Source organism: Bacillus rossius, chromosome 6 (assembly GCF_032445375.1).
Source record: "Bacillus rossius redtenbacheri isolate Brsri chromosome 6, Brsri_v3, whole genome shotgun sequence".
Taxonomy (NCBI): domain Eukaryota; kingdom Metazoa; phylum Arthropoda; class Insecta; order Phasmatodea; family Bacillidae; genus Bacillus; species Bacillus rossius.
This window is the reverse complement of record NC_086334.1, coordinates 22511285-22532937: the sequence shown is the minus strand read 5'-3', so window position 1 is coordinate 22532937 and position 21653 is coordinate 22511285. Positions and strand designations below refer to the sequence as shown.

General features: G+C 37.6%; 1 protein-coding gene across 3 annotated transcripts in view; it reads right to left on the bottom strand.

The window, feature by feature from the left end:
* LOC134532847 (band 4.1-like protein 4) overlaps positions 1-21653 on the bottom strand; it is a 415376-nt gene that overhangs the window by 168444 nt on the left and 225279 nt on the right. For all 3 annotated transcript variants that reach the window (XM_063369829.1, XM_063369830.1, XM_063369831.1), the window contains exons 3-4: positions 10511-10615; positions 2228-2270 (exon numbers count right to left, since the gene is read on the bottom strand). In XM_063369829.1, coding sequence (XP_063225899.1) covers positions 2228-2270; positions 10511-10615 — 148 coding nt within the window. The remainder of the gene's footprint in view (positions 1-2227; positions 2271-10510; positions 10616-21653) is intronic.

Here is a 21653-nt window from a genome sequence, read left to right as displayed (position 1 = left end):
TACCCACACTACAAGGCCGTGCGTTACACTCATTACCACGTGCCCGACTGATGATTCCATTTACAAAATAATACTAGTTTTCGCTTTTGTATTTATTTACTCAAAACAGTACAGATACTTTTTTTATGTTTTTTTTTTTTACGAATCACTGTTTAGTTTTACGATTCACGTGAATAGTTTCCATCGTTTTTTTTTCGATCACGTCTGTGACATGTTTGAAACCCTAGTGTATTTTTTCCCCAGTTAAGCGGTCTAAAATGGCCGTAAATATGCGGATATAATTATATACTTGGGTATAATTACTTAAGTTGGCTAGTGCTTCATTACTCTCAAATTTGGAAGACAGAGCTTGGACAAGTAACAGGTTGGATATAGATTTTAAGTATTATGGATTTATATATAAGAAATATATATCATTTTATACGAGCACGTGAAAGTTAACCGTACGTATTAATCCTTACTTAATTCATAACCAACCCGATCCAGAGCAACATTATATCTCTGAAATTTTATTTTGGCCCAAAGCAACGGAAAATTCCAAGGTCTTATTGAGCACGATAAAAAAATATATTAGAGCGCGAAAGGGGAGAGTCGTAGAACAGCCGGTAACGGAAGTGGCGCGCACCTGTCGCTCCATTTTCCCGTCATTTCACTTCCCCTTCCCCATTCACCTCCTCCTCCACCACTTTCCAGCCCCCCCCCCCCCCGCCCCCAACACTTACTGCAGCTCTCATGCGCCTGGAACGATGAATTAGTGTGGTGAGGATGGGGAGAATTACATTACGATAGTGTTCGTTAGGGTAGTGCCACTCTATGCGTTTCTGAAGCTGCGGCTAAAACCTCCGCAGCGTTTTATGGTCGGGTGTTATTTCAACATGACATGACACTGGTCTTAGGAGAGCGACTATAGTTATACTCACTATTTAAGCCCGTAATAAACAATATGATGGTCAATATAACGCTCCGTACCAAATGCAGACATAGTAGGCTATACGTTATCAATTTAAAAAATTTTAAATTAAAATATAAAAAAATAAAACTAATCGGGTATGTAAGAGGAAAATGTCTGGATGTTTCAAGTTGTACTTAATGCAAGCAATCATTATTTATTATACCGTGACAAACACACTTATTATATATTTATAATTTATAGTTAACAATTAATTAAATTTAAAAAATTAGAAAAAATACTGTAGGAAAACTACCAAGATGTCATAGAAAAACCAAAGTGTAGTATTAGCCAGCTAACTCGTCTTGACATAGCAAGAGTAGGTAATAAATTTGACTTTCACGACAGTTACTCCTTTTTGACCGAGCATGATACACTAAACAATAGACACGTAAGTACTAACAATCGTGAAGCCCAGATGACTATGTTAGTGCAGTTCTAAACCCTACTTCAGAAAAACTCCAACTTCTTAACAGCAAAAAATTGCTTAAACTATTCCTTCCTCCATTATTGACTCTTTTTGGTTTATTTGGTTTTTAAATGGCGCTCCTGGATCAACAATTCATGTTCATGATTAAGTAATGTATAGAGATACGGAAATTTCGCGTATTCATGTAGTCGCAAGTTAGAATGAAAACCACACTCTCACACTGCGTTCATAATTGGAACGTAGTTATATGGACACGCCCCTCTAAGACCGTGAGCCAACGATAACCAGCTTTTAATGAGAATAAACATTTTCTCGCTAAGAAATCAACAAATGGGAAAGCAAACATTGGTTGAGCACACCCATGACTTTTAATTCTACCCTGAGGCTAAACGGATACACGAAATTACCGGGTTTCTAGAATGTACTAATTGAAATCGTCTCAAGAATCTGTACTAGTTGCAGTAACATAATTACAGGCATACACATTTTTATATCAATGGTTTATTCTTACAGGTAAAATGAATACTACATATAAATGTACATATATAATTCATGTAACTTTAGTCAAATTAAGAATCTATATTTCATTAAGCAACTAGAGTAAATATGGCTTCTTCCGAACATTCCCAAAAAAAGTTTTAACAAAAAAAGTTTTTTCTGTTATATTTAACGAAAATCTTGAACCCCTTGTGCAAAATTATTATTACTGTATGTCCTGTGGCAGCCAAATAATCGTGATACCAATATATCAATTCATTATTCACCTCCAAACATTATTCTTAACCTTTTTTCTTGATGTAAAACTGTACAACATGCAGAGCACACACATCAGCCTGTTGTGAACTCACCTTTCAGTTGCTTGGCGATCTTCTTGGACGGGTCCAGCCAGTGCTGGAACAGAAAGAGTAGCACCCGTTAGGTCAAAGTCATCCTGAAAGAACTATGTACACGTGCACGGTCAGCATGTTCATTTGTCTCGGCGCAACGTTTATCGTCGTGAGCCTGCACCGCAGACCCTCGGTTGGGTGGTGAGGGGGGGGGGGATGTGAGTGAGTCTTTCAGTATTCGCCCTAGGTAACGAACAAATTCATGTTTTCTCATGCTGCATATATATATATATATATATATATATATATATATATATATATATATATATAGCCCTATATACAACCTCCGCATGTTTGTGCTCGCAAAACAGAAAAGTAGTCGAGCGATTAACTTGAAATTCTGACAACGTTGCGTTTCAATACAAGTTTTTTTATAGTAAAATTTTAAACAAAAAAATTAATAAATTCGGAAGTTTTATGGGAAGTCCGTCGTTTTAAAATTAAGAAGCGTGAATTTTGATGTTATATTTCAGTTGGAAAAAAACTTACACGAATCTGAATGTTTTTTTTTGAAAAAAAAAAAATACTTCTGTGCTCTCGACCAAAAGAATCAGGTATTTGCTCGCGATCATCATAAACAGTTCCCTGCTCGCGATAGATATTTTAACCAATTCTCTGTTATTTGACAAATATCCGGAAATGGCAGTTATTAATTTTTTCGTGATTTTTTTTTAAATATATTAATAGTTTAGGTTGTTTCATGTGTGCGTCAATAGGCTAAAGCGTCTGCACGTCCAAGTTAAGCGGAATATGAAATAATATAAAATTTGTCTTTCATTCTGTCAATAGGCCTACATATATTCGTAATTATGCAAATAAATAAGGTGTGTGGATAAAATTATATATAGTTAGATCCGCAAAATATTTTTTGAATGAAAAAAAGAAAGAAAATCACAATGCCCGTGTTAACATTACGTCATTATTTTGAGGGCAGTAATGGTTTTTTAGTCGCTCTTTGTAATTGATACAGTGAATGTTTCAGAAACAGACAAATTATTTCTTTGGAAACCAGTTGCTAAGAAATAACTGGTAATAGATACTACAAGAATAATATTTTGCATCACATGGCTATGGCAATTTTTACATATATGAAATACGTTTTTCGAGATAATGCTAAGTATTCGTTACAAAAATGGACGCATAATTTTATATTTCAAGTGAGGTTTCACTTAAGCATAATTTTTATAGACCATCGGGAAAGTTATTGAATATTTAACAATATGACTTATTTAAGTTTTATTATGCTGATTAACGTGCACAGTTAATACTGGAAAGCTATCCAGGAAATGATTTTACAAATAACATTAACAAATGTAGGTACAGGGACAACACAAATCATAAATGACCAGTATTAGTGCGAACATTTTTTTTGCAGCGATACATTTGCTTTCATGTAAAAAAAAAAGTACAATCTTACAAATATATGCAATTTCAGATGGATTTTTCTGTTCCATTTACAAAAAAAAATTGTTGTCAATAAAGTCGGTTTACGGACGATAGTTTAACGTGACGTCATAACAAAACATTAATGAAATTATTGCATACTTTATGAATAAAATTAAATCATTTTTATTTTAATAATAAAGGAATAAATACTCGAAATTATACTAGTAATCAGATTTTTAAAATGCAAGAATAATTAACCTTTATGTCCGAAATTGTTGTTGTAATAAGCAATTAAAACCACATTAACTTTTCACTTCATTTAATAAACAGTCGAGTGGAAGAGAGATAGATGCGGCGCAAGCGTACAATGAGCGTAACGGGACACAGCGTAAGGGAACAATGTGCGTAACGGGACACTTTTAAGTGCGTGCAGCCGGCGTTCATCGATTTATTAGACGTTGTCACGTCAAAAAAGACAGCGTAGTGTTGAAGATGTCTACGACCTGCCGACTCTCGCAACTCCCCGGGGAGCGGGAAACAGGCGGAGCTGATTCGAGCCTACCTCGGGCTCGTAACGGTCCCCCGCGGACCGGCGGGTAACCGGAGCGCGCATCCGGCAATCATCCGGCCGGAGAAACGAACGCGGGGCTGCGCTCGACGTGTGAGAACGGGGCTCGGCCGCGGCCGCCAACACCCGTCGCTTGCTCGTCATTACAGATAATTATCCGCGAGTCTCCCTCCCCCCTTACACCGTTCCTCTTTCGGGGGCGAGCCGTCAGACCTGGCCCACTTGCCCGCCGCTTCCTGCTGCTCCGCCGGTTCTGTCTTCCGGCTGCGAGACACCCGACTTGACAAATGACCGCCGTTCCTGACGAGACATTCGACACGCCACATCAATATACTTTTTTTAAAATTATTCTCGGCTTCGTGTCTCTTTCGACAGCGAAGTCGTTAAGAGTCGGAACTTTTTTTTGCGCTGTTGGGAGGCCAAGGAGTTCAGTTATGAAGCGACCAAGGCCGGTGTCACACTCACGCCGTTGGAACCGGAGCGACTGCCAGTTTCTACTCCGTGATTTCTTCTAGATCAGTTGTTCACATGTTCAATTTTGATTAATACTTAGTGAATAACTCTATTGTGCACCAAAAAAAATAAAATAAAAAAACGCTGCGGAAATTTTAGCCATAGCGGCAGAAACAGCATTCAAATGCCATCCGAAGGTTTGAGAAACTTGTAGGTGACAGGACTTAAATTAATGACGCCGTTTCTCGCTTAAAAGTCTTTTCTTGTTAGGAGGACGACGGGACTGTGGAGGAGCATGTTGTTTTTTCCTGCTTTTGTGCGTCGAAACTAATTAATTATCAATACTGGTAGATATGCCTGAGCCAATGAAATGATTACAAACGCTCTAAATTGGCCCTCTTTTTTTCTAAACACGTGGCTTCGGAGCAGTTCTTACGTTGCGTTGCGTGTGGCACTATTTTCGCACGTCATGCCTGTGACGCAAGCTGATGCTTCTTTTTCTTTTTTTTGTCTCCCTGAACTTGACATTCTTCCCTTGGTGTTCGCGTGAGAAAAAATGCGGCGACATCACAGCTGCAATGACGCTGGTTGCTAGGCAGATGTTTCCTTGATGACAGGCCATCAGCGACAGTGTTATGATGTCACGCGATGTCTGTCTGAATCGCAGCTGCCTTGCAGTTCACACCGCCAGGGCTCACGCCTTGTTCTCGACGCACGTGGGGCAGGTGTCGACCGCCGCGATGAAGAGCTGTTTCCGGCCACGCGGCCGTGCGAAGTTCTCAACCCCGTGAGATTCCGTCAGACAGAAGTCTTTTGTCGGGAGCAACGCGGCCATCTTTTCTCCCGGGGGGGCAGGCTCGCCAACCTCGGCATTCAAAGAGCGTGTGACTGCGAGTTCATGACTCGCGGGACGAAGTACATATCTCCGGGTGTTAGCTTTCAACGATCGTCTCATTTAACAATCGTAATATTCTTACGAAATAATTACCATTCGTAAGCAACATACCTTATTAAATTTTCAAGGCGACTTCCAAAACATTTTTGTCTTCGAACAACCCGTCACGAATTAACAGGTTTAAGGTTCGGATCCCGGAAAAACAAACCCCGTGGAGATGTGTTCCATTTCAGCTGCAAGATCAGGTAACTTCATTAACCTGTCTGATTTTCCCTGACAAAAGGTTGAAACGTCCTTATTTTTTGTAATAATTTACCCATTTTGCAACGTTTTAAAAAGAAACAGAGACAATCCAGCCTCATCAGTCATCATACCTGATTATTTTCCGAATAAGTAATTTGTTTTTTTCTTTTTCTACTTCTGTAAAAATTCTCGTTTTCTTGGGTGTCAGATGGAAGAGCCGGTATGGCTTTAGAATGTAATGAGTCCCATTGTGTTAAGGGGGGGGGGGGTGCCTCCCATTCGAGGTCATTATTTTATATTTATATTAATCACTGATCAACTTTTAGACTTTTTCAATTGTTTAACTTTCACTAAATAAAATAAATACACCGCATGATTTTTTGCATAATTAGCTGTCAAAGAAACAATTTTTGACGTATTTGGGTTGTACAAGTAAGGAGAATTTAATTTATTGCAGAACTTAAACTTTTTAGGTTTAACTGCAATGCCACTGGCTACTTCATGATATGGTTTGCATTTCTATCACAAAAACTCATTTCATGTTTCTTAGCTGTCAAAAACATAACAAATTTGAGAAATTTGATATGCCAGATAAAATTAATTAATATTTTCTTAAAGAAATTCAAACCATTTCTTGAAGTAGACAGTGGCATTGCAGTTAAACCTAAAAAGTTTCATTTCTACAATAAATTAAATTCTCCTTATTTGTACAACCCAAAAAAACGTTGAAAATGTAACTTTGGCAGCTAATTATGCAAAAAGTATGCGCTGTGTATATATTTTTCATTTCGTGAAAGTTAAACATTTGAAAAAAGGCTACACGTTTATCTGTAATAAATACTGTAAATATAAAATCTGGACCTGAAATGGGAGGCACACCCTTAAGGGTAGCCTCACATACTATAGGCGCCATTTTGTGTGTATTTTCTGTGTCAATAAACTACTTATTTTACTTTACAGTGCAGGGCTGCGGTGTGTAACAGCGGAGGGTCGCATGGCCGCTACGCCGCGGGAAAGGTGCTCAGGAAGTGGTTAGTGCGCGAGCTGCCACGGGAGGTGGGGCGGTTGGGCAGTACGCCGGGAGACAGCAGGTGGGGTCCCTCACCCCAACCTGTGCACCTGCTATACTACCAGCAACGGCCACGGCGAGTACCCAACCGCCGTCCCAAGCCGCCTCCTGCTGGCGACACTAGTCTCCTCTCTTCTGCGTCGGGCAATGGCCAGCCACTGCCGGATTCTCGCTGCCAGCACCTTCCAACATGTTGTGTCAAAGTATGAGGGTTATGACGTCAACGAAAAGCACATTACTAGCGCAGCCATGTTTGTTTGACAAGTTGGATGACCTGAGTTCCCATCAAATGTATTGCATACAGGACAGGTTCTAAAATATGTTTTGTATGTTGGATGCAATCAGCCAATCAAAATCGATTATATAGGTATGTTTCCATCACAACGAATCTTTAAAATAGTGGAGAAAACACGGGCCATTGGAGTGAAATAACCAAAATAATGATAATGCGAATGTCGTATGCGAAATAATTTAATGTGTAGAAAGGAAATTATGTTTCTATAACTTTGAAAAATCACTCAAGATTTATGTTTTATGTGCAACAGATATTATTGTGAGTTAAATGCATATATGTTTAAAAATTTTATAAATTACAAAAAATAGCATAACAAATTCAAATATATACCATACAGCGCTGTGATGTGTTATTTAATTTCAAAATGAGATTAAAATAGGAAATTTTGAGATAACTCAGATCAAAAATTAACTTTGACAGTGTGACATGGTTCAAAAAATATTTGAGGTTATTTGTCCAAATTTATTATGTGGAGATAATTGGAAGCAATTTTCCGTCCAATACTACCCATCCAAATCAATTGTCGAGTACAGTTAGAGACAAATATTTGACAGCGTGACGGGACGGTGCCTTTACGATTGGTCAGCAGAACAGACGAAAACGGCGGATGCTAATAACGGCAAGCGCGGTGGTTTGCAAATACTTACTTCAACAGACACGCGTTCACTGGTGGATCCACAAGGAAGGGGCGGCGGCATAGAGGAATTACCTCCCCCCCCCCCCATTTTCAAATTTTGTCCTCATTCCTTATCATAATAGGACGTTTTTGAACCACAGATAAGATATAATAAATATTTCAATTCTAAATTTGCTAAAATTATTGTATTAAAAAAATTTATTTGTCCCTTCCCTGACCTTCAATCTAGATACGCCGTTGCACGCGTTCCTACACACGTCTGGTGCCACTAACTCGTATATAATCATTTCTGTGATCACCGAGGGACGTACCAAGAGTGTTGGTGTGCCAAATAAAACTTAATGATTGCAAAACTATATTGGAATTCATTTTGCACACTTTAATGTTATTACAATAATTGTATCTTAAAAAGTACTGTAGACAATTATAAAATTACAATTTAATACGTGCGATGGAGCTGCTATATGTAGGATTTTTGCCGTGACAATTGTAACGTCGGTTGCGAAACGTCCGCTAGAACACAGGACACCGTTTATTAAAACTGTTGCCGATCTGTTATCTTACTGGGATTCGGTTTGGACACGTTCTGGAACACGGTCCGGGAGTTAGGTTACGGTTTTGTCCCAACAAGACAGTGCCTATTCGCTGCTTTAACCAAACCTCTTTGTATTACCGCCCACAGTCACGTAAAAAAAAAATGCACCATCTTTTCTATATACATGCCTCATTCACTGTGTCAACACGCATGTCCCCGTACAGTGCCACAACGCATGCTGAGGATTACTGATACCGTCGGTTTCCAGTGAACAGACCCGGGTGTCAGCTCCGTACAGATGAATGTGGCTGAGGAAGCTCAAATCTCCCTGTGTGGCTGCTCACTTGGTTAGTTACGCCAAGCCTAAGCTCGGAAAGTAACAGTATGGTAAACACAGTGATCGCGACGCGGACATTTAGCTCTCCCCTAAGCGTAATTATCACCGGCGGTTCACTGACGGTTTTAGTGATTGCCCGCCTCCTAATAACACGCCGCACACGTGAAAGTTCCCCCCGCGCGCGCGCAAGATTACGTTCTCTCCGGACCGTGAAATAAGCTCTCCGCCTGGCATTTGACATGGATGGCCTAACCCGCGGAGCTGGAAATAAGTGTCCGCGTCGCAGGGAGGCTGCTGCCGGCGCCGCGCGTGGTCGAACTGTCGGCGACAGACTGTGTCCTCGTCAGGACTCGCGAGGGTCACGAACACTCCGGTCAGGGGTCTGCCTGACTGCGGCGGAATTATATGGTCAATGCTCGCTGATGTTCGCAGCGCGGTATCGTCTCTGAACTGGCGCGTATTGAGAAACTGTGATATTTCAGTAGTATTAATAATATTATCTGGCGGCAGGGGCGCAACAACAGGGGGGGGGGGAAGGGTATTTTGCCCCCCCCCCTTCTGAAACCTTGAAGTGGGGGCAAACGGGGGCAAAGAAAGTGCTGTGTAATCAATTTTTAGATAATATAACTGCTTAAATATCACCATTTTCCACCTTGAAATACAAATTTTCCCGGGGGAGTACCACCGGACCCCCCGCTTTAATAGGGTCGATCGATGATTCTTTATAAAAAGGTATATTGCCCCCCCCCCCCTTTTGGAAATTTAGTTGTTGCGCCCCTGTCTGGCGGAGAAATGAAGATAAAGATGCAATGCGATTCCCTTAAGTGCTTTCAAGAATTTCTAACAGATGTTCCATGCCTAGATTATTTAAAAATAATAACATTATAGAAATATGAAAAAAAACTACTACTAATCCGTTCTCCACGTGTTTCTTAAAGTAATTTTCGCCAACAGACACCACTCGGATACCTCGAGCAGTTTTCAAATCACTTATATATATATATATATATATATATATATATATATATATATATATATATATATATAAAGCTCTGCACACAGTAACTTATGTGGGTCCACTTAGAAGAGTCCCATAACAGAGCTGTGATTGATTCAGAAAATTTTTACGGACATAAACGTGGACAAAGGGCGTAGAGCTGGTGGATCTGACGGCAAGCTGGTATGCTGCATCAGTTAACATTTTATGATGATTATTACTACTTTTTGGTAGCAACCATCACATGTAATACCTATACCACAATGGTAGCAGCCACGCCGCATCTAGGGTTTCCACGACAGGCTGATTTTGTGGTGGTTTTCCACTTATTCCACAATGTATTTTTTTTTATTAAACAGAACAGAAAAAATTCACGTAAAATTAAAAATGTTTGTTTACATGAAAACAACTGTATCACTACAAAATAGTGTTCGCAGTTATACTTGGTTTGGATTTATTCTTTGTGTTGTCCCGGTACCACCAATAGTTAAAGTAATTTGTAAACCGTTCCCTGAACAGTGTGTACTGTGCACATTAACATGCAATATCGTAAAAAAGGACAACTATTTAATATTCGATCATTTTCATTATAGTTTAAATTGATATCTAACCATTTTCCTAAGCGCAACTACATATGTCCAGTACTGTTTCCAAAAACGTTTTTTCATACATGTAAAAATAACCATACCAATGTGTTGTAAAAATTTATGGTAGTTTTATTGTAGTGTTAGAAGTTATATCTTGGTAACTGGTGAAGTACAAAAGAATTTCTTTTTCTGTGCCAGCAAGGATTGCGTGGCTACGAGCTCCAACGCATACAGACACTTACCGTTTGGTTGGAGGCGTCCAGGTATCTGAGGCCGAAGTAGGCCGTCTCGATGAGGTTGAGGTGCCTGAACACGGTGTCCAGTATCTCTTGTCCAGGGCTGTTGTCCTGCAACACGACAAACAGACATGCGTTAAGCCACGCCGCTGTGACATTGCGCAACACCACGGCCCTACTTGGGACTAGACTGTAACCGCACAACCAAAAAAAAAAAAAAAAAAACGAAGACTATCCGCTTTCTGCGCCAATCTCAAGTTATGCATTCAAGTGACAATAATATTGTGAGGAAGTTATGAATGGTGGTGTGAGGGTGATTGTACCTATCAAATATCGCCTGAATGAACAAACAATTAAATATAACACATTAAATGCAATAGCAAAATTAAAAAAAAATGGCAAAATGAAAGATTGAGCTGTTGACAATTTATTAGAATATTTTTCACAGGCCCACCAACAACCGAGGACTTCTGCGGCGGACAGACACATACAGACAAGGACAATTGTCCTTTGCAAATTTGTGGCCTACCCCCCCCCCCCCCACCCCCTTTTCCCGACGGCACAGAGAGCAGGTAAACTCAACCTGAGGGCAATCCGCAGCAGGCAGGCACATCCGCTATTGGCCAACAACGTAGAGCGAGCGCCACGTGCTCACAGAGACCAAAACAGAACAGATACAAACAGTAGTCTATCAAACACAAAATAACGAAATCTAAGACTGTAATAAATCACAATAACGATAAAAACAAAAAACAAAGAATAAAACATTATAATTACAAGAAAGCATCTAATATTTCTCGCAAGTAAAACATATTTTTGTATAAAAATTTAAAATAAGTATCGTGTTAAAAGACAACAATAATACAAACCTATTAATATTTTAATGAAACGGTCTTTGCGCAGCCCAGACTTGATAATAAATGCGTGGTAACAGACATGGACGTATATGCGGTGGCTGATCACAGTTATGAAAGAACTGAACGTGTTTATTGGTATACAGATGATCAGAAGTCGACACAGAAGTCGACACAGGTTCCCTCCGACGCTCGCGGTAGCTCGGGGTTCTGTGAAAGCGGCGAGGAAGGAACGAACTGGACCGCCAGGGCGTCTCTGCAACCGACAGGAGAGCGAGGCTAGCGAGGCCAGAACTACGTGTACACGGACTGGGCTCGGGAACTCGCGGGACGACCTCTGCTGCTGGTTCTCCGAGCAGCTTGGGAGACTACGAGGCTGGCAGACGAACCAACCAACGAGGAAGTTCACGCATCTTGCCGCAGTTGCTCCCCATTTATACGCTAAGAAAAAGTCAGAAGACCCGACTGCACTGCTGTTGTGTTTGGACAACTTAATGTCGCGGTAGAAGCGTATTTTTTTACGTGACAACGTCTACTAAATCGATGAACGCCGGCTGCACGCACGAAAAATTGTCCCGTTACGCACATTTTTCCGTTACGCTGTGTCCCGTTACGCTCATTGTACGCTTGCGCCGCATATATCTCTCTTCCACTCGACTGTTTATAAAGTGAAGTGAAAAGTTAATGTGGTTTTCATTGCTTATTACAACAACAATTTCGGCAATAAAGGTTCATTATTCTTGCATTTTAAAAATCTGATTACTAGTATAATTTCAAGTATTTATTCTTTTATTATTATAAAAATAAAAATTATTCAATTTTAGGTATGGAATCATTTCATCAATGTTTTGTTATGACGTTGTCACGTTAAACTATCGTCCGTAAACCGACTTTACAGACAAACAATTTTTTGACTCCTGTGCGGGATCCCAAAGGACTCGGGACCAACTCGCCAAAAATTAGAAAACGCTTAGTTATTGTAATGCTCTCGAATCTATAACACTGTCATTTCCATGATGATTCTGGAAGTCGTCATCGTGGTAAGTATCTGCGCGGCACGACCCGTGATCACTGGACTCTGTACCTGCAGGGAGGCCGCGCTCTGCGGTCAGTGACAAGATTATTGTCTCAGCCAGGAAACTGTTGCTTTCACTCTAAAAAAAATTTGTACTTTTACAAGGGAAATTCTTGGAAACCCTGTTGCCAAGGATATTTCTTGCAAAACTACAAGGCAGAGCTTTGTACCATGTGCGATTTTGCAAGGCTCTGCCTTGTAGTTTTGCAAGAAATATCCTTGGCAACAGGGTTTCCAAGAATTTCCCTTGTAAAAGTACAAATTTTTTTTAGAGTGTTGTCAACAGTATATGTAAAAAAAATACGGCATCCGATTATTTCTAAGTGACGTTTGAGAAAAAGGATTCCACTGCGACTTCCATTTGAGACCTGTCTATAACTTTTAAGACAGGTCAGATGGACGAGACTATTTCTATTGCCTTAGGAAGCCAGCTGAGTTCGTCTGTGCTCTTGTCTTTGTGTCGTCCATCCAGATTATCTGTCAGTATCATCGTTGAGTTAGTCTGTTTATCGCTGTGTTGTCCGAGGTAGTTTTTGATTTACTGTCTATGTTGACTGTTCTTTGTTGCAACTGTCTCGTCGACAGTCCGCTGTTTTGGTCTGTGCTGAGATATTTTTTCTGACTAATTCCTTCCGCGGATTTATCTGCGCTGTCTATCCTTATCTTTGTTCTTTCTTTAAGGTTTCTCGTCTACTTAACACTGTAAACCAGTTTTAAAGAATCTGCCCCATCGCGAGAATCGTTCCAAGAACGCAGATTGGACAAGTGCCTCTTTGCCCGCTCTTTGCTTTCAAATTCTTTCAGTTGGTAGGTGGGAATTACAGATTTTTTTAATTTTTTTTTTTTTAGGATTCTGTGAGGAGGGAAGATATGTTCATCTCCCCCACCCCCTCCCCGATACATTTCCACATTCCTGCGTAGGCTCCTGGAGACAGACAGACGGCCAGTGGACAGTTCCCCGACCTCGTCATAACCCCGACCGTTTCCCCTGCACTTCTTTGACCTCCCTCCACGAGACATCCTGCCAGCCCTTGGTCCGCCCCGCAGAAGGGGTGGGACCCCCCCGCACCGCCCTCCACAAGACATCCTTTCAGCCCTTTGTCTGCCCAGCTTATGGGGTGGGACCCCCCGCGCGGTGGCAAAGACTCGTAAAATGGCGGGTAGCGAAATGTTTAAGCCAATAGAAAAACTTAAGGAAACTTTTATGTTTTCTTAACTGTAAATAATGTAAATAATGCTCATTTTCTTAATTAAAGTATCCGGGAACCACAAGGCAGATGGAGGTAGCAGGAACGTTTGCTTGCCATGATCGTTCCCGCAAGACCTTTTTTTTTCCAGCAGAGGAGCCGAACCAACAGAAGTATCCGGCGCTTAGAAATTGCATGGACGTATACTGCTTGATCGTGCCTACGAGACTTCATTGGTGAAACAATTTACGTTTGATATATTTTAAAATTAAAATATCAATCAACCACACTAGCAGTTTATATATATATATATATATATATATATATATATATATATATATATATATATATAACGCTTGTGTATGAAAAAAGGCTAAGGGCCAATTGAACCACAGTCGTTAAACAATGTTTTATTAACGACTGTTAAATGTTACCTCTCCGTTTTAAACAACGATTAATCTTTTTCATTTCACCACACTTTTCTTGTGTTTAACTTTCCTCAGGTAGATAAAATGGTTTATCGTTATTAAGGTTCGTTAGAAACTATTACAAAGTAGTGGTCATTCTTTTTTGTTTGTATTGAGTTCATAAAAAGCTTTAATTTGCAAATAAAATGTTATAGTTCAGAACAAAACTAGATTATTTTAATTTTGTTAACTTACGTTTTATTATGTGCAATTATTTATGTTCATAATAACTTAAGTTTGACAATATCATTGGAGCTGAGATTAGTGACGACTCAGCTGACTATTGTTTGTTACAATAATATCCACTGGAAATGTTCGGCAAGAACAGTAAATTTAAGCATAACTTATTTCGTCTAAAAATTACATCAACAAGACTTCAAGATGTTATAACAACTGGAAGTAAATATATTTGTAACATTTGAGGTGTCAAGCGTGACCAAAATTTTCCTTACAATATCTGGATGACCAAGCTTCGCTCAGAAGAATCTTATTAAATGAATAGCTAATAACTCGCGTCTTCGCTCTTGCAATTTTAAGAGGGTTGCTAAAACCTTACAATTTAAAAAAGTGTATATATGATTAATTCCCAATATTTGGACTAAATAAACGGACACAATAAATCGTCAGGTGCATAAAAATATATTTTGTAAAATAACCGTTTTCGAAGTAATAGTTATGGGTATGCTATTTTTAATTTTTAGTAAAGATTAGGTATCGGATTTGAAAACTTATTTTTTAGACTGATCGAGGATATAGTTTACCTTGATGAAATTACACTTCCTGCCATTTCATGCGGTAGTTAATTAAAACATATAATTATTAAACTTACATCTATACTTTTTCAATTACGTTTACGAATCTTTTTCAATGTCACATTCATTTTCTATGGTTGAACCTAAGCTTAGAATAATCAAAGGATCTGACATTTAGATAAATACATCCCGTTTTTAAGAATATTTGATGCAATCGGATCTTTCTTTTAAATGAAGAGTACATGTATAAAGTTTATTATTGAACTTATTAGTTGAATCTTAGTTGTTTTTTTTGTTATTAACTAAGCAGTAGGCTTATATCCAAATTTTTACCAATCTCTTCTTTCCCACTAGGATACTGATGTAAATATTAAGAATTAAGTAAATGTAGCAATATTGTTTAACCAGAAAAAAAAACCAAACCCAGCTAATTTATTAGATTAAATAAATTTATTACTTTTTAAAAATAATATTAACCTCTGTTAAGACTGACAAGTGATAATTCGGAGAATGTTGAATAACTTACGTAGCGTAGGTATGGTCATTTATCATTTCCTTAGGCACAAATTTGTGGGATTTGTTCATAATATATTTTTTTTAATATTAAAACAGTAATTGAAATATTTAACCTCTTAAAAAGTTAACTTCTGTAATTTGTAGAAAAGAGTTGATAGTTTTTGCATGCTTGTAAATCCTACCACATAACTTACATTCCGCTTCATTAGCTTTAGGGTTACGACTTTTATAATAAAAACAAATTCAAATGGTTTTTAACACCTTTTGTGGTAGAATGTGGGAAAATGATAAAAGTTAAAACCGATATAAAATCATAATAACTCATTTGAAAGTTATTCTTGCTCAGTTTTTAACATCTTAATTTGCTTGAATATATGATTTAGTAGACTATTATTAAAACTAACGTGCCCCGTTTCACGCACTGCCTTTGAGGTCGAATATCTAAATATGTTTAAAGTATTCCAGATAATAATTTAATAAAGTAATTCATGTGAAGTTGCTTACAGCCAGCTGTATTTGCTAAGGAGATATGAATTTTTCCATATAATAAACATAACTTACTCCCTATTCGCACCATTAAAAATGAAGGCAAAAAAAAAACTAAAGAAAAAATCATATGCTTAGTGCTTACCTTTATGTGCTTGTTATTGAATCTTAATTTCTAATTCTTATATTTATTAATTTCTGAAGTATTAATTTTTGTCTTTACATGAAACGTCGCCCCTTCCACGTAAGGACGGAATCATACAAATAAGTAAAATAACAATTTTTAATTTATTACCTTACCATTTTATTTACATCTTACTTAGTTACCGAAATTTGATGTTTAAAAACATACTACCTCATTTTCCACGTCATTACAAGATGTATTTTAATAAACGACAAAAAGTAATACGTAACTTCAGATGCAATTTTTTTAGTATCTTACGTCTATTACTTATTCATTTGGAAGCTTTTGTTTTTTATTTAAAAACAACCCTATCCTTTTATCAAACCTAGGGTTTGAATTGCGCAAAATGGTAATGTTGAGTTTGGTGGTTTTTGTATGATTATTATTCGTTCCCAATTTTTTTATTGTGCTTGATTAAGTTTTAAGTTAAAATCATTTTATCCAGCAGATAGACATTCCACTTCTAATGCCAGAACAGACTGGTCAGCCAGTATGATTTCATGGCAGCCATCTTGAATCTACCAACTTGTTTTCGTCTGCAAGAGGTTGCAGCCACCATATAAATTAAAATTTTACCCATATCATTGCTTGAAAAAACTTTCATCACAAGTCAAACCATTTCAGCGATAGTACGAGTTCAGCTATGTTTGGGCGTGTGCGCTATCGGAATTCTTTATAAATGACTCAAAATTCCTAACAATTTTCATATTTCGAGGGAAAAATTTCCGTTTCAAGACAATTTCCTGTTTATTAATAAATAAAAATTCTAAAATCTAAACACCAAAAAGGTTTTTCTATTTGAAAGAACCTTATGTCCTAAACATGGCTTAAAACTCCTGAAAGCAAGCCACTCTGAGCTGCCTCGACATGGACTGTAAGATTGAAATTATTTAATTTTGACCAAAAACTTCGGGGAAAAGACCAAAAATCATCAAAAAATTCGCTTGTTATTTTACTGATTAATTCGAGTGATTCCTGCACGTATTCGATCCTTGCCTTATTCGCAAATGGTAATATCAGGGGAAAAAAAGATCTAATAAATTACAAAAAAAAAAATCTTAAGGTATATATTCATCAAACACCAACCACCAGTAAGGCGCAGATAATTTTAGGTTAAATATATTTCTCTATTTAAACTTAATATTGAATTACAATGTTCAAGGGAAAATGCAACAAAATTACAAATAAGAAAATTTATTAGGCCTATATTATTTCCACCAGTACAAACAAGGATTACTAGCATTTCTCGAACTCTTCAGTCTTCTTGGAAGGTGGATCAAATTCTTTGCGTGCACTGACGTATTTTCAAGGCAGTTCTACATGACAGTCGATTAAGAAGCAACGTACAATCAGTGGCCAGCAACATACATTTGGTTGTTTAGGAACGTCAGATAGGTGCATTTAGTCGGGGTTTGGGGTTGGAGGAGCTTTGCATTCTCAGTAATGTTGGAACAACCAGGTATCTTTCCCATTCCCAACAAAGCTGGTCAAAATATGTAAGGAATGGGGATGGGGTGAAAGGCATCGTCTTGTCCCGCAGGGTACTTAGCAACGATAACGGATTGAAGGCGCACCTGCATCTGGCTGAGGTTTTTGTCTTCTGCGACAAGCTGCTTCCGGCTCAACTTCTTACACACAAGACATAGTGGCAGCAAATAATCCTGTCTGACTGGAAGCTACAACAATGCTGTCTGGAGTATAGAAGTTATCAGAGATTTCACTCCCAGGCTAAATATAATTTCTTCTCTTTTCCTGAAATAGGGCACCAATGAGCACAAAGAAATGTAGTTTTGTCTGGAACGATATCAGGATCTAAAGTATTTAGAATTATTCGGGTCCAGTTTTTATGGCTCGTTAGTAAATTTCATACTTTTTACTAAAATATCATCTACTTTGTATTTCCGTATCTTGATAAACATGACATATATATGAAGTATTTTTTAAAGATTATTTTACAGACGGGAGGTGGCGTTCGTTGGTGGTATAAAACTATATTAGCTCGTTAAATCGCGATATCAATTTACATAGATGGCCATATTACAGTGCCTTCTTTCACTGGCGTATGTAAATAATACTTTCTAGTATGAACGATTGAATAAAGTCACGTAGAACTGTTAGAACTATAAATATGATCAATTTATTCTTACTTTTCTCCTAAAAAGACATGGAACTGGCTGAAAATATAATTACCTACTTTAAATAATGACCAATTTTAACTGAATATCTGCAAAGATCACTATGAGTACAAAAATATTTTTCATAAAATAAATGAATTTCTTGTAAATTTGAAAAGTGTTCATATAACAGCAGACGAACAATATAACAATAATTCAACATGAATTTGGGCTTGGATTGATGTTTTTCTAGTTTGTATGTAGCCAATATTTTGATAGCGCATATACATATCGATGCAAAACGCCCACAAAAAATAGTACTGTATGCCAAAAGTTGAAGTGAACGGTTCCTTCTCATAGTTGTAATTTTATAGTAAAGTATAACCTTATAGCCTAGTCGCTTTTATAACGTCGCCCAAAATCTTCCAAGAGGATTGAAGGCGATTACAAAGCACATTAAATTACTAATAACTATAATATTTTGTAAGAGAAAAACGGGACTTTATATGTTTTAAGTTGTGATATGGTATGGTATTCGCTGTTCGTGGTAAAATCGCAATATAAAGTGGTTTTACTTAAACCTATATTATTTATTATTATTTTAATTGTATACAGAAATGAACACTTATTACAAACACGGTTATAGGGTAGCTCACGCAGCTCTCTACCAAAATATTTAAAAACACAACCATTTAAGTGTGGCTGAGCACCAGAGAAACATCGAAATAATATTTATTTTAATAGAAAAACATTTTTAATATAACATGCAGCTTCTATTCCGACAAGTTGCGTTTGATATAATGTAGAGAAAATGTTACTTTGAAAAGCTAATTCACCATATTTTTTGTGTGTTGTATGACCTAAATATACAATTAATCGTAATCTTCTAAATAAAAACTGTTAACTAATTTGTTACTTAAATTTACAATTTTAGGTGAAAATAATAAATAAACTAGTATGTATTTTGGATAGTGAAAATGTAGAGAAGGCATTTTTACAAAAATTATCTAATTTTTTTAAATATCCTACGGTTATCAAGAATATTGTTTTTTTTTATAACGACAGTAATCTACAGTAATTTAGAGGTATTTTCTATAAGTGTAAACATTGTAGTCTTGCCGTATTAATTAGATGTATGACATGCTTTGTACGTTTCCATGGTACACAATCTTAATACAAAACAGTTATTTGTGGATCTCATCAATAATTTTGCACTGAATCTAAGCCAAGCTACACATTTCATTCGAACATGCTAGTGTACATACACCGGCCGGTGTTGCCAGTGAAGCTGCACTGCATTTTGCTACGCTGGCTAAGAGTCTAATGTTTGAAAGAAACATAGCTGAAATTAACGTATTTGTACAAAATAAAATCTTTTGCGATCGTGCGTTTTTTAAACTAAGTTTCAGTTTAATGTTCAGCAATAACCATAAAGTATTATCCTAAGAAAGAACAGCAGCGGAAGACTTGCACAACCCTGAAAATAAAGTGTCGGTGAGACGTTGCGGAGTGAAACTGTGGTTTTAGGTACCAAGTAATAATTCTACTAGAAACCAAATTACTATAACTATATAATAAGTAAAAAAAAATTTCCATCATGAATATTTTTTCATTTGGAAAGAGTTCAGAACAAAAACTATAGCTGAATACATAGAGGAATTAGTTATAATTTTTTTTCTGGTTTTGTATTATGCATATTTAAAAAATCTAACATCCTATGAATACTATGATTTTTTATCCACAGTATTCAATATAATATAATGATTGCAAAAAAATTATTGATCATTGACATAATCTATTTAAAAAGCACTTGCACATGTTGCACTTTGCCCCACATGCGGGGCATATTGCACCATTGGAAGGGCCACATTGAAACATTATCTAATTCGGAATTTCCAGATTCTAAATCGTCTGTGTCATTATCTGCACAGTCAATACACACAAAAAAAGGATTGTTTTTAGCACAGGACCAATGTGACCACATTTTGCACCTTAAACATTGTACTCATTCTTCGTTATTCTTATATATTTCTCCACAGTTCAGACAGTGAGTGTGTTGTGATGATTCTCCGAAGAATCATCACTGAATTCAAGTTTCCTTTTGATTCTTGTTTTCTTCTTAGATATTTTGATGGGCAGGTTTTACTTTTTTGTTTGTTTTTCTTCTTACTCTCTCTTGCGGCTTTTTCCATTTCCAGCAATGTTTTCTCTGGTGTATCTGTGAGAATTGCACATTTCCTTTTTTTCCTATTTCGACTGCATTCTTGCCGTGGCCCTGCTTTAGGATACGGGCGAACAGCTTGAGGTGAAAATGTTTGCGTTAAATCTCCATAGTCTGATATTTGGACACCGCTGGGCCCAGGGACGATATCTAGTTGGTGATCACTGCCCGAAAACACTTCATTCACTTCCTTTATTTGACTTATATATTTTTTGTATGCCTTCCTCGGGCAGAGTACGATCTGTTACAAAAGAAGCTGCAAAATCACTGTCTTGAAACTTATCAACATTCAGTGGGAAAATGCCTGCAGCTGAAAATCCTGAAGTAATATTACAAGGTGTGAATGATGTCATGAATTCTTCTTTAATCATACTTGGGAAGTCGTAGATATTAAGAGTTTTTCCTGGATTTATTTTTATCCAGGAATCGACTCCCCTGGTATAGAGTTTCTCGAATGGTCTGTAAACACGAATGTCAAGGGGCTGGAGCCGGTGTGAACAGTGTGGTGGAAATGACAAGAGTACTACACCATTGTCTTTACACAAATCCAAAACTGTAACACTAAGGTGAGAGGAATGGTTGTCTAGTAACAACAATAGAAGTGGATCGTCTTTGTTCGGTTTGGTTTAGGCAATAAAATGTTTCATAAATTGCACAAAACTGTCTTCTGTCATCCATCCAGATCCTGTAGCAGCACCAATGCAACCAGCTGGTACATCTAGTATGAAGTGGTCTTTGAATTTATTTCTTGGCAAGATAATCATAGGAGGAATAAAGGTTCCCTGTGCAATCACCGCTGCAGCAACAGTTACGAGTTCACCACGTTCTGCTGATGTGACTGTTCCCACTTGTTTGACTCCTTTTCCTGCGACAATTTTATTTGGTTTCAGCACAGTAGTTGCTCCAGTTTCATAACAGTTCCAAATTTTTGAAGGAAGTAGCCCTGATGGGTGACGTGAGTAAACATCAGAGAGTTTCTTGTAAAATTCATTCATATTATGCTTTTTAAAACTTGTCATCCTGGCTTAGCTAGTTTCTTCCGGTTGTCTTATTGATAGCTCTGGATGTCTTTTCAAAAATCCACACAACCAGTCCACTCCTGCTGTTTCTTTTTCTGCCCAAGATGGGGGCATTTTTAGTCCATATTTTTTAGCACAAAGGTACGCAAGTTGTCTCACTTCCTTAGGGGTCAATCCAAACATGATGTCACTGCATCCGACTCGGAAGTGTTGTTCGTTAATACCGCCAAAAAACTGTGTTTTAAGAGATAACAAATTCGGGAAATGTACTAAA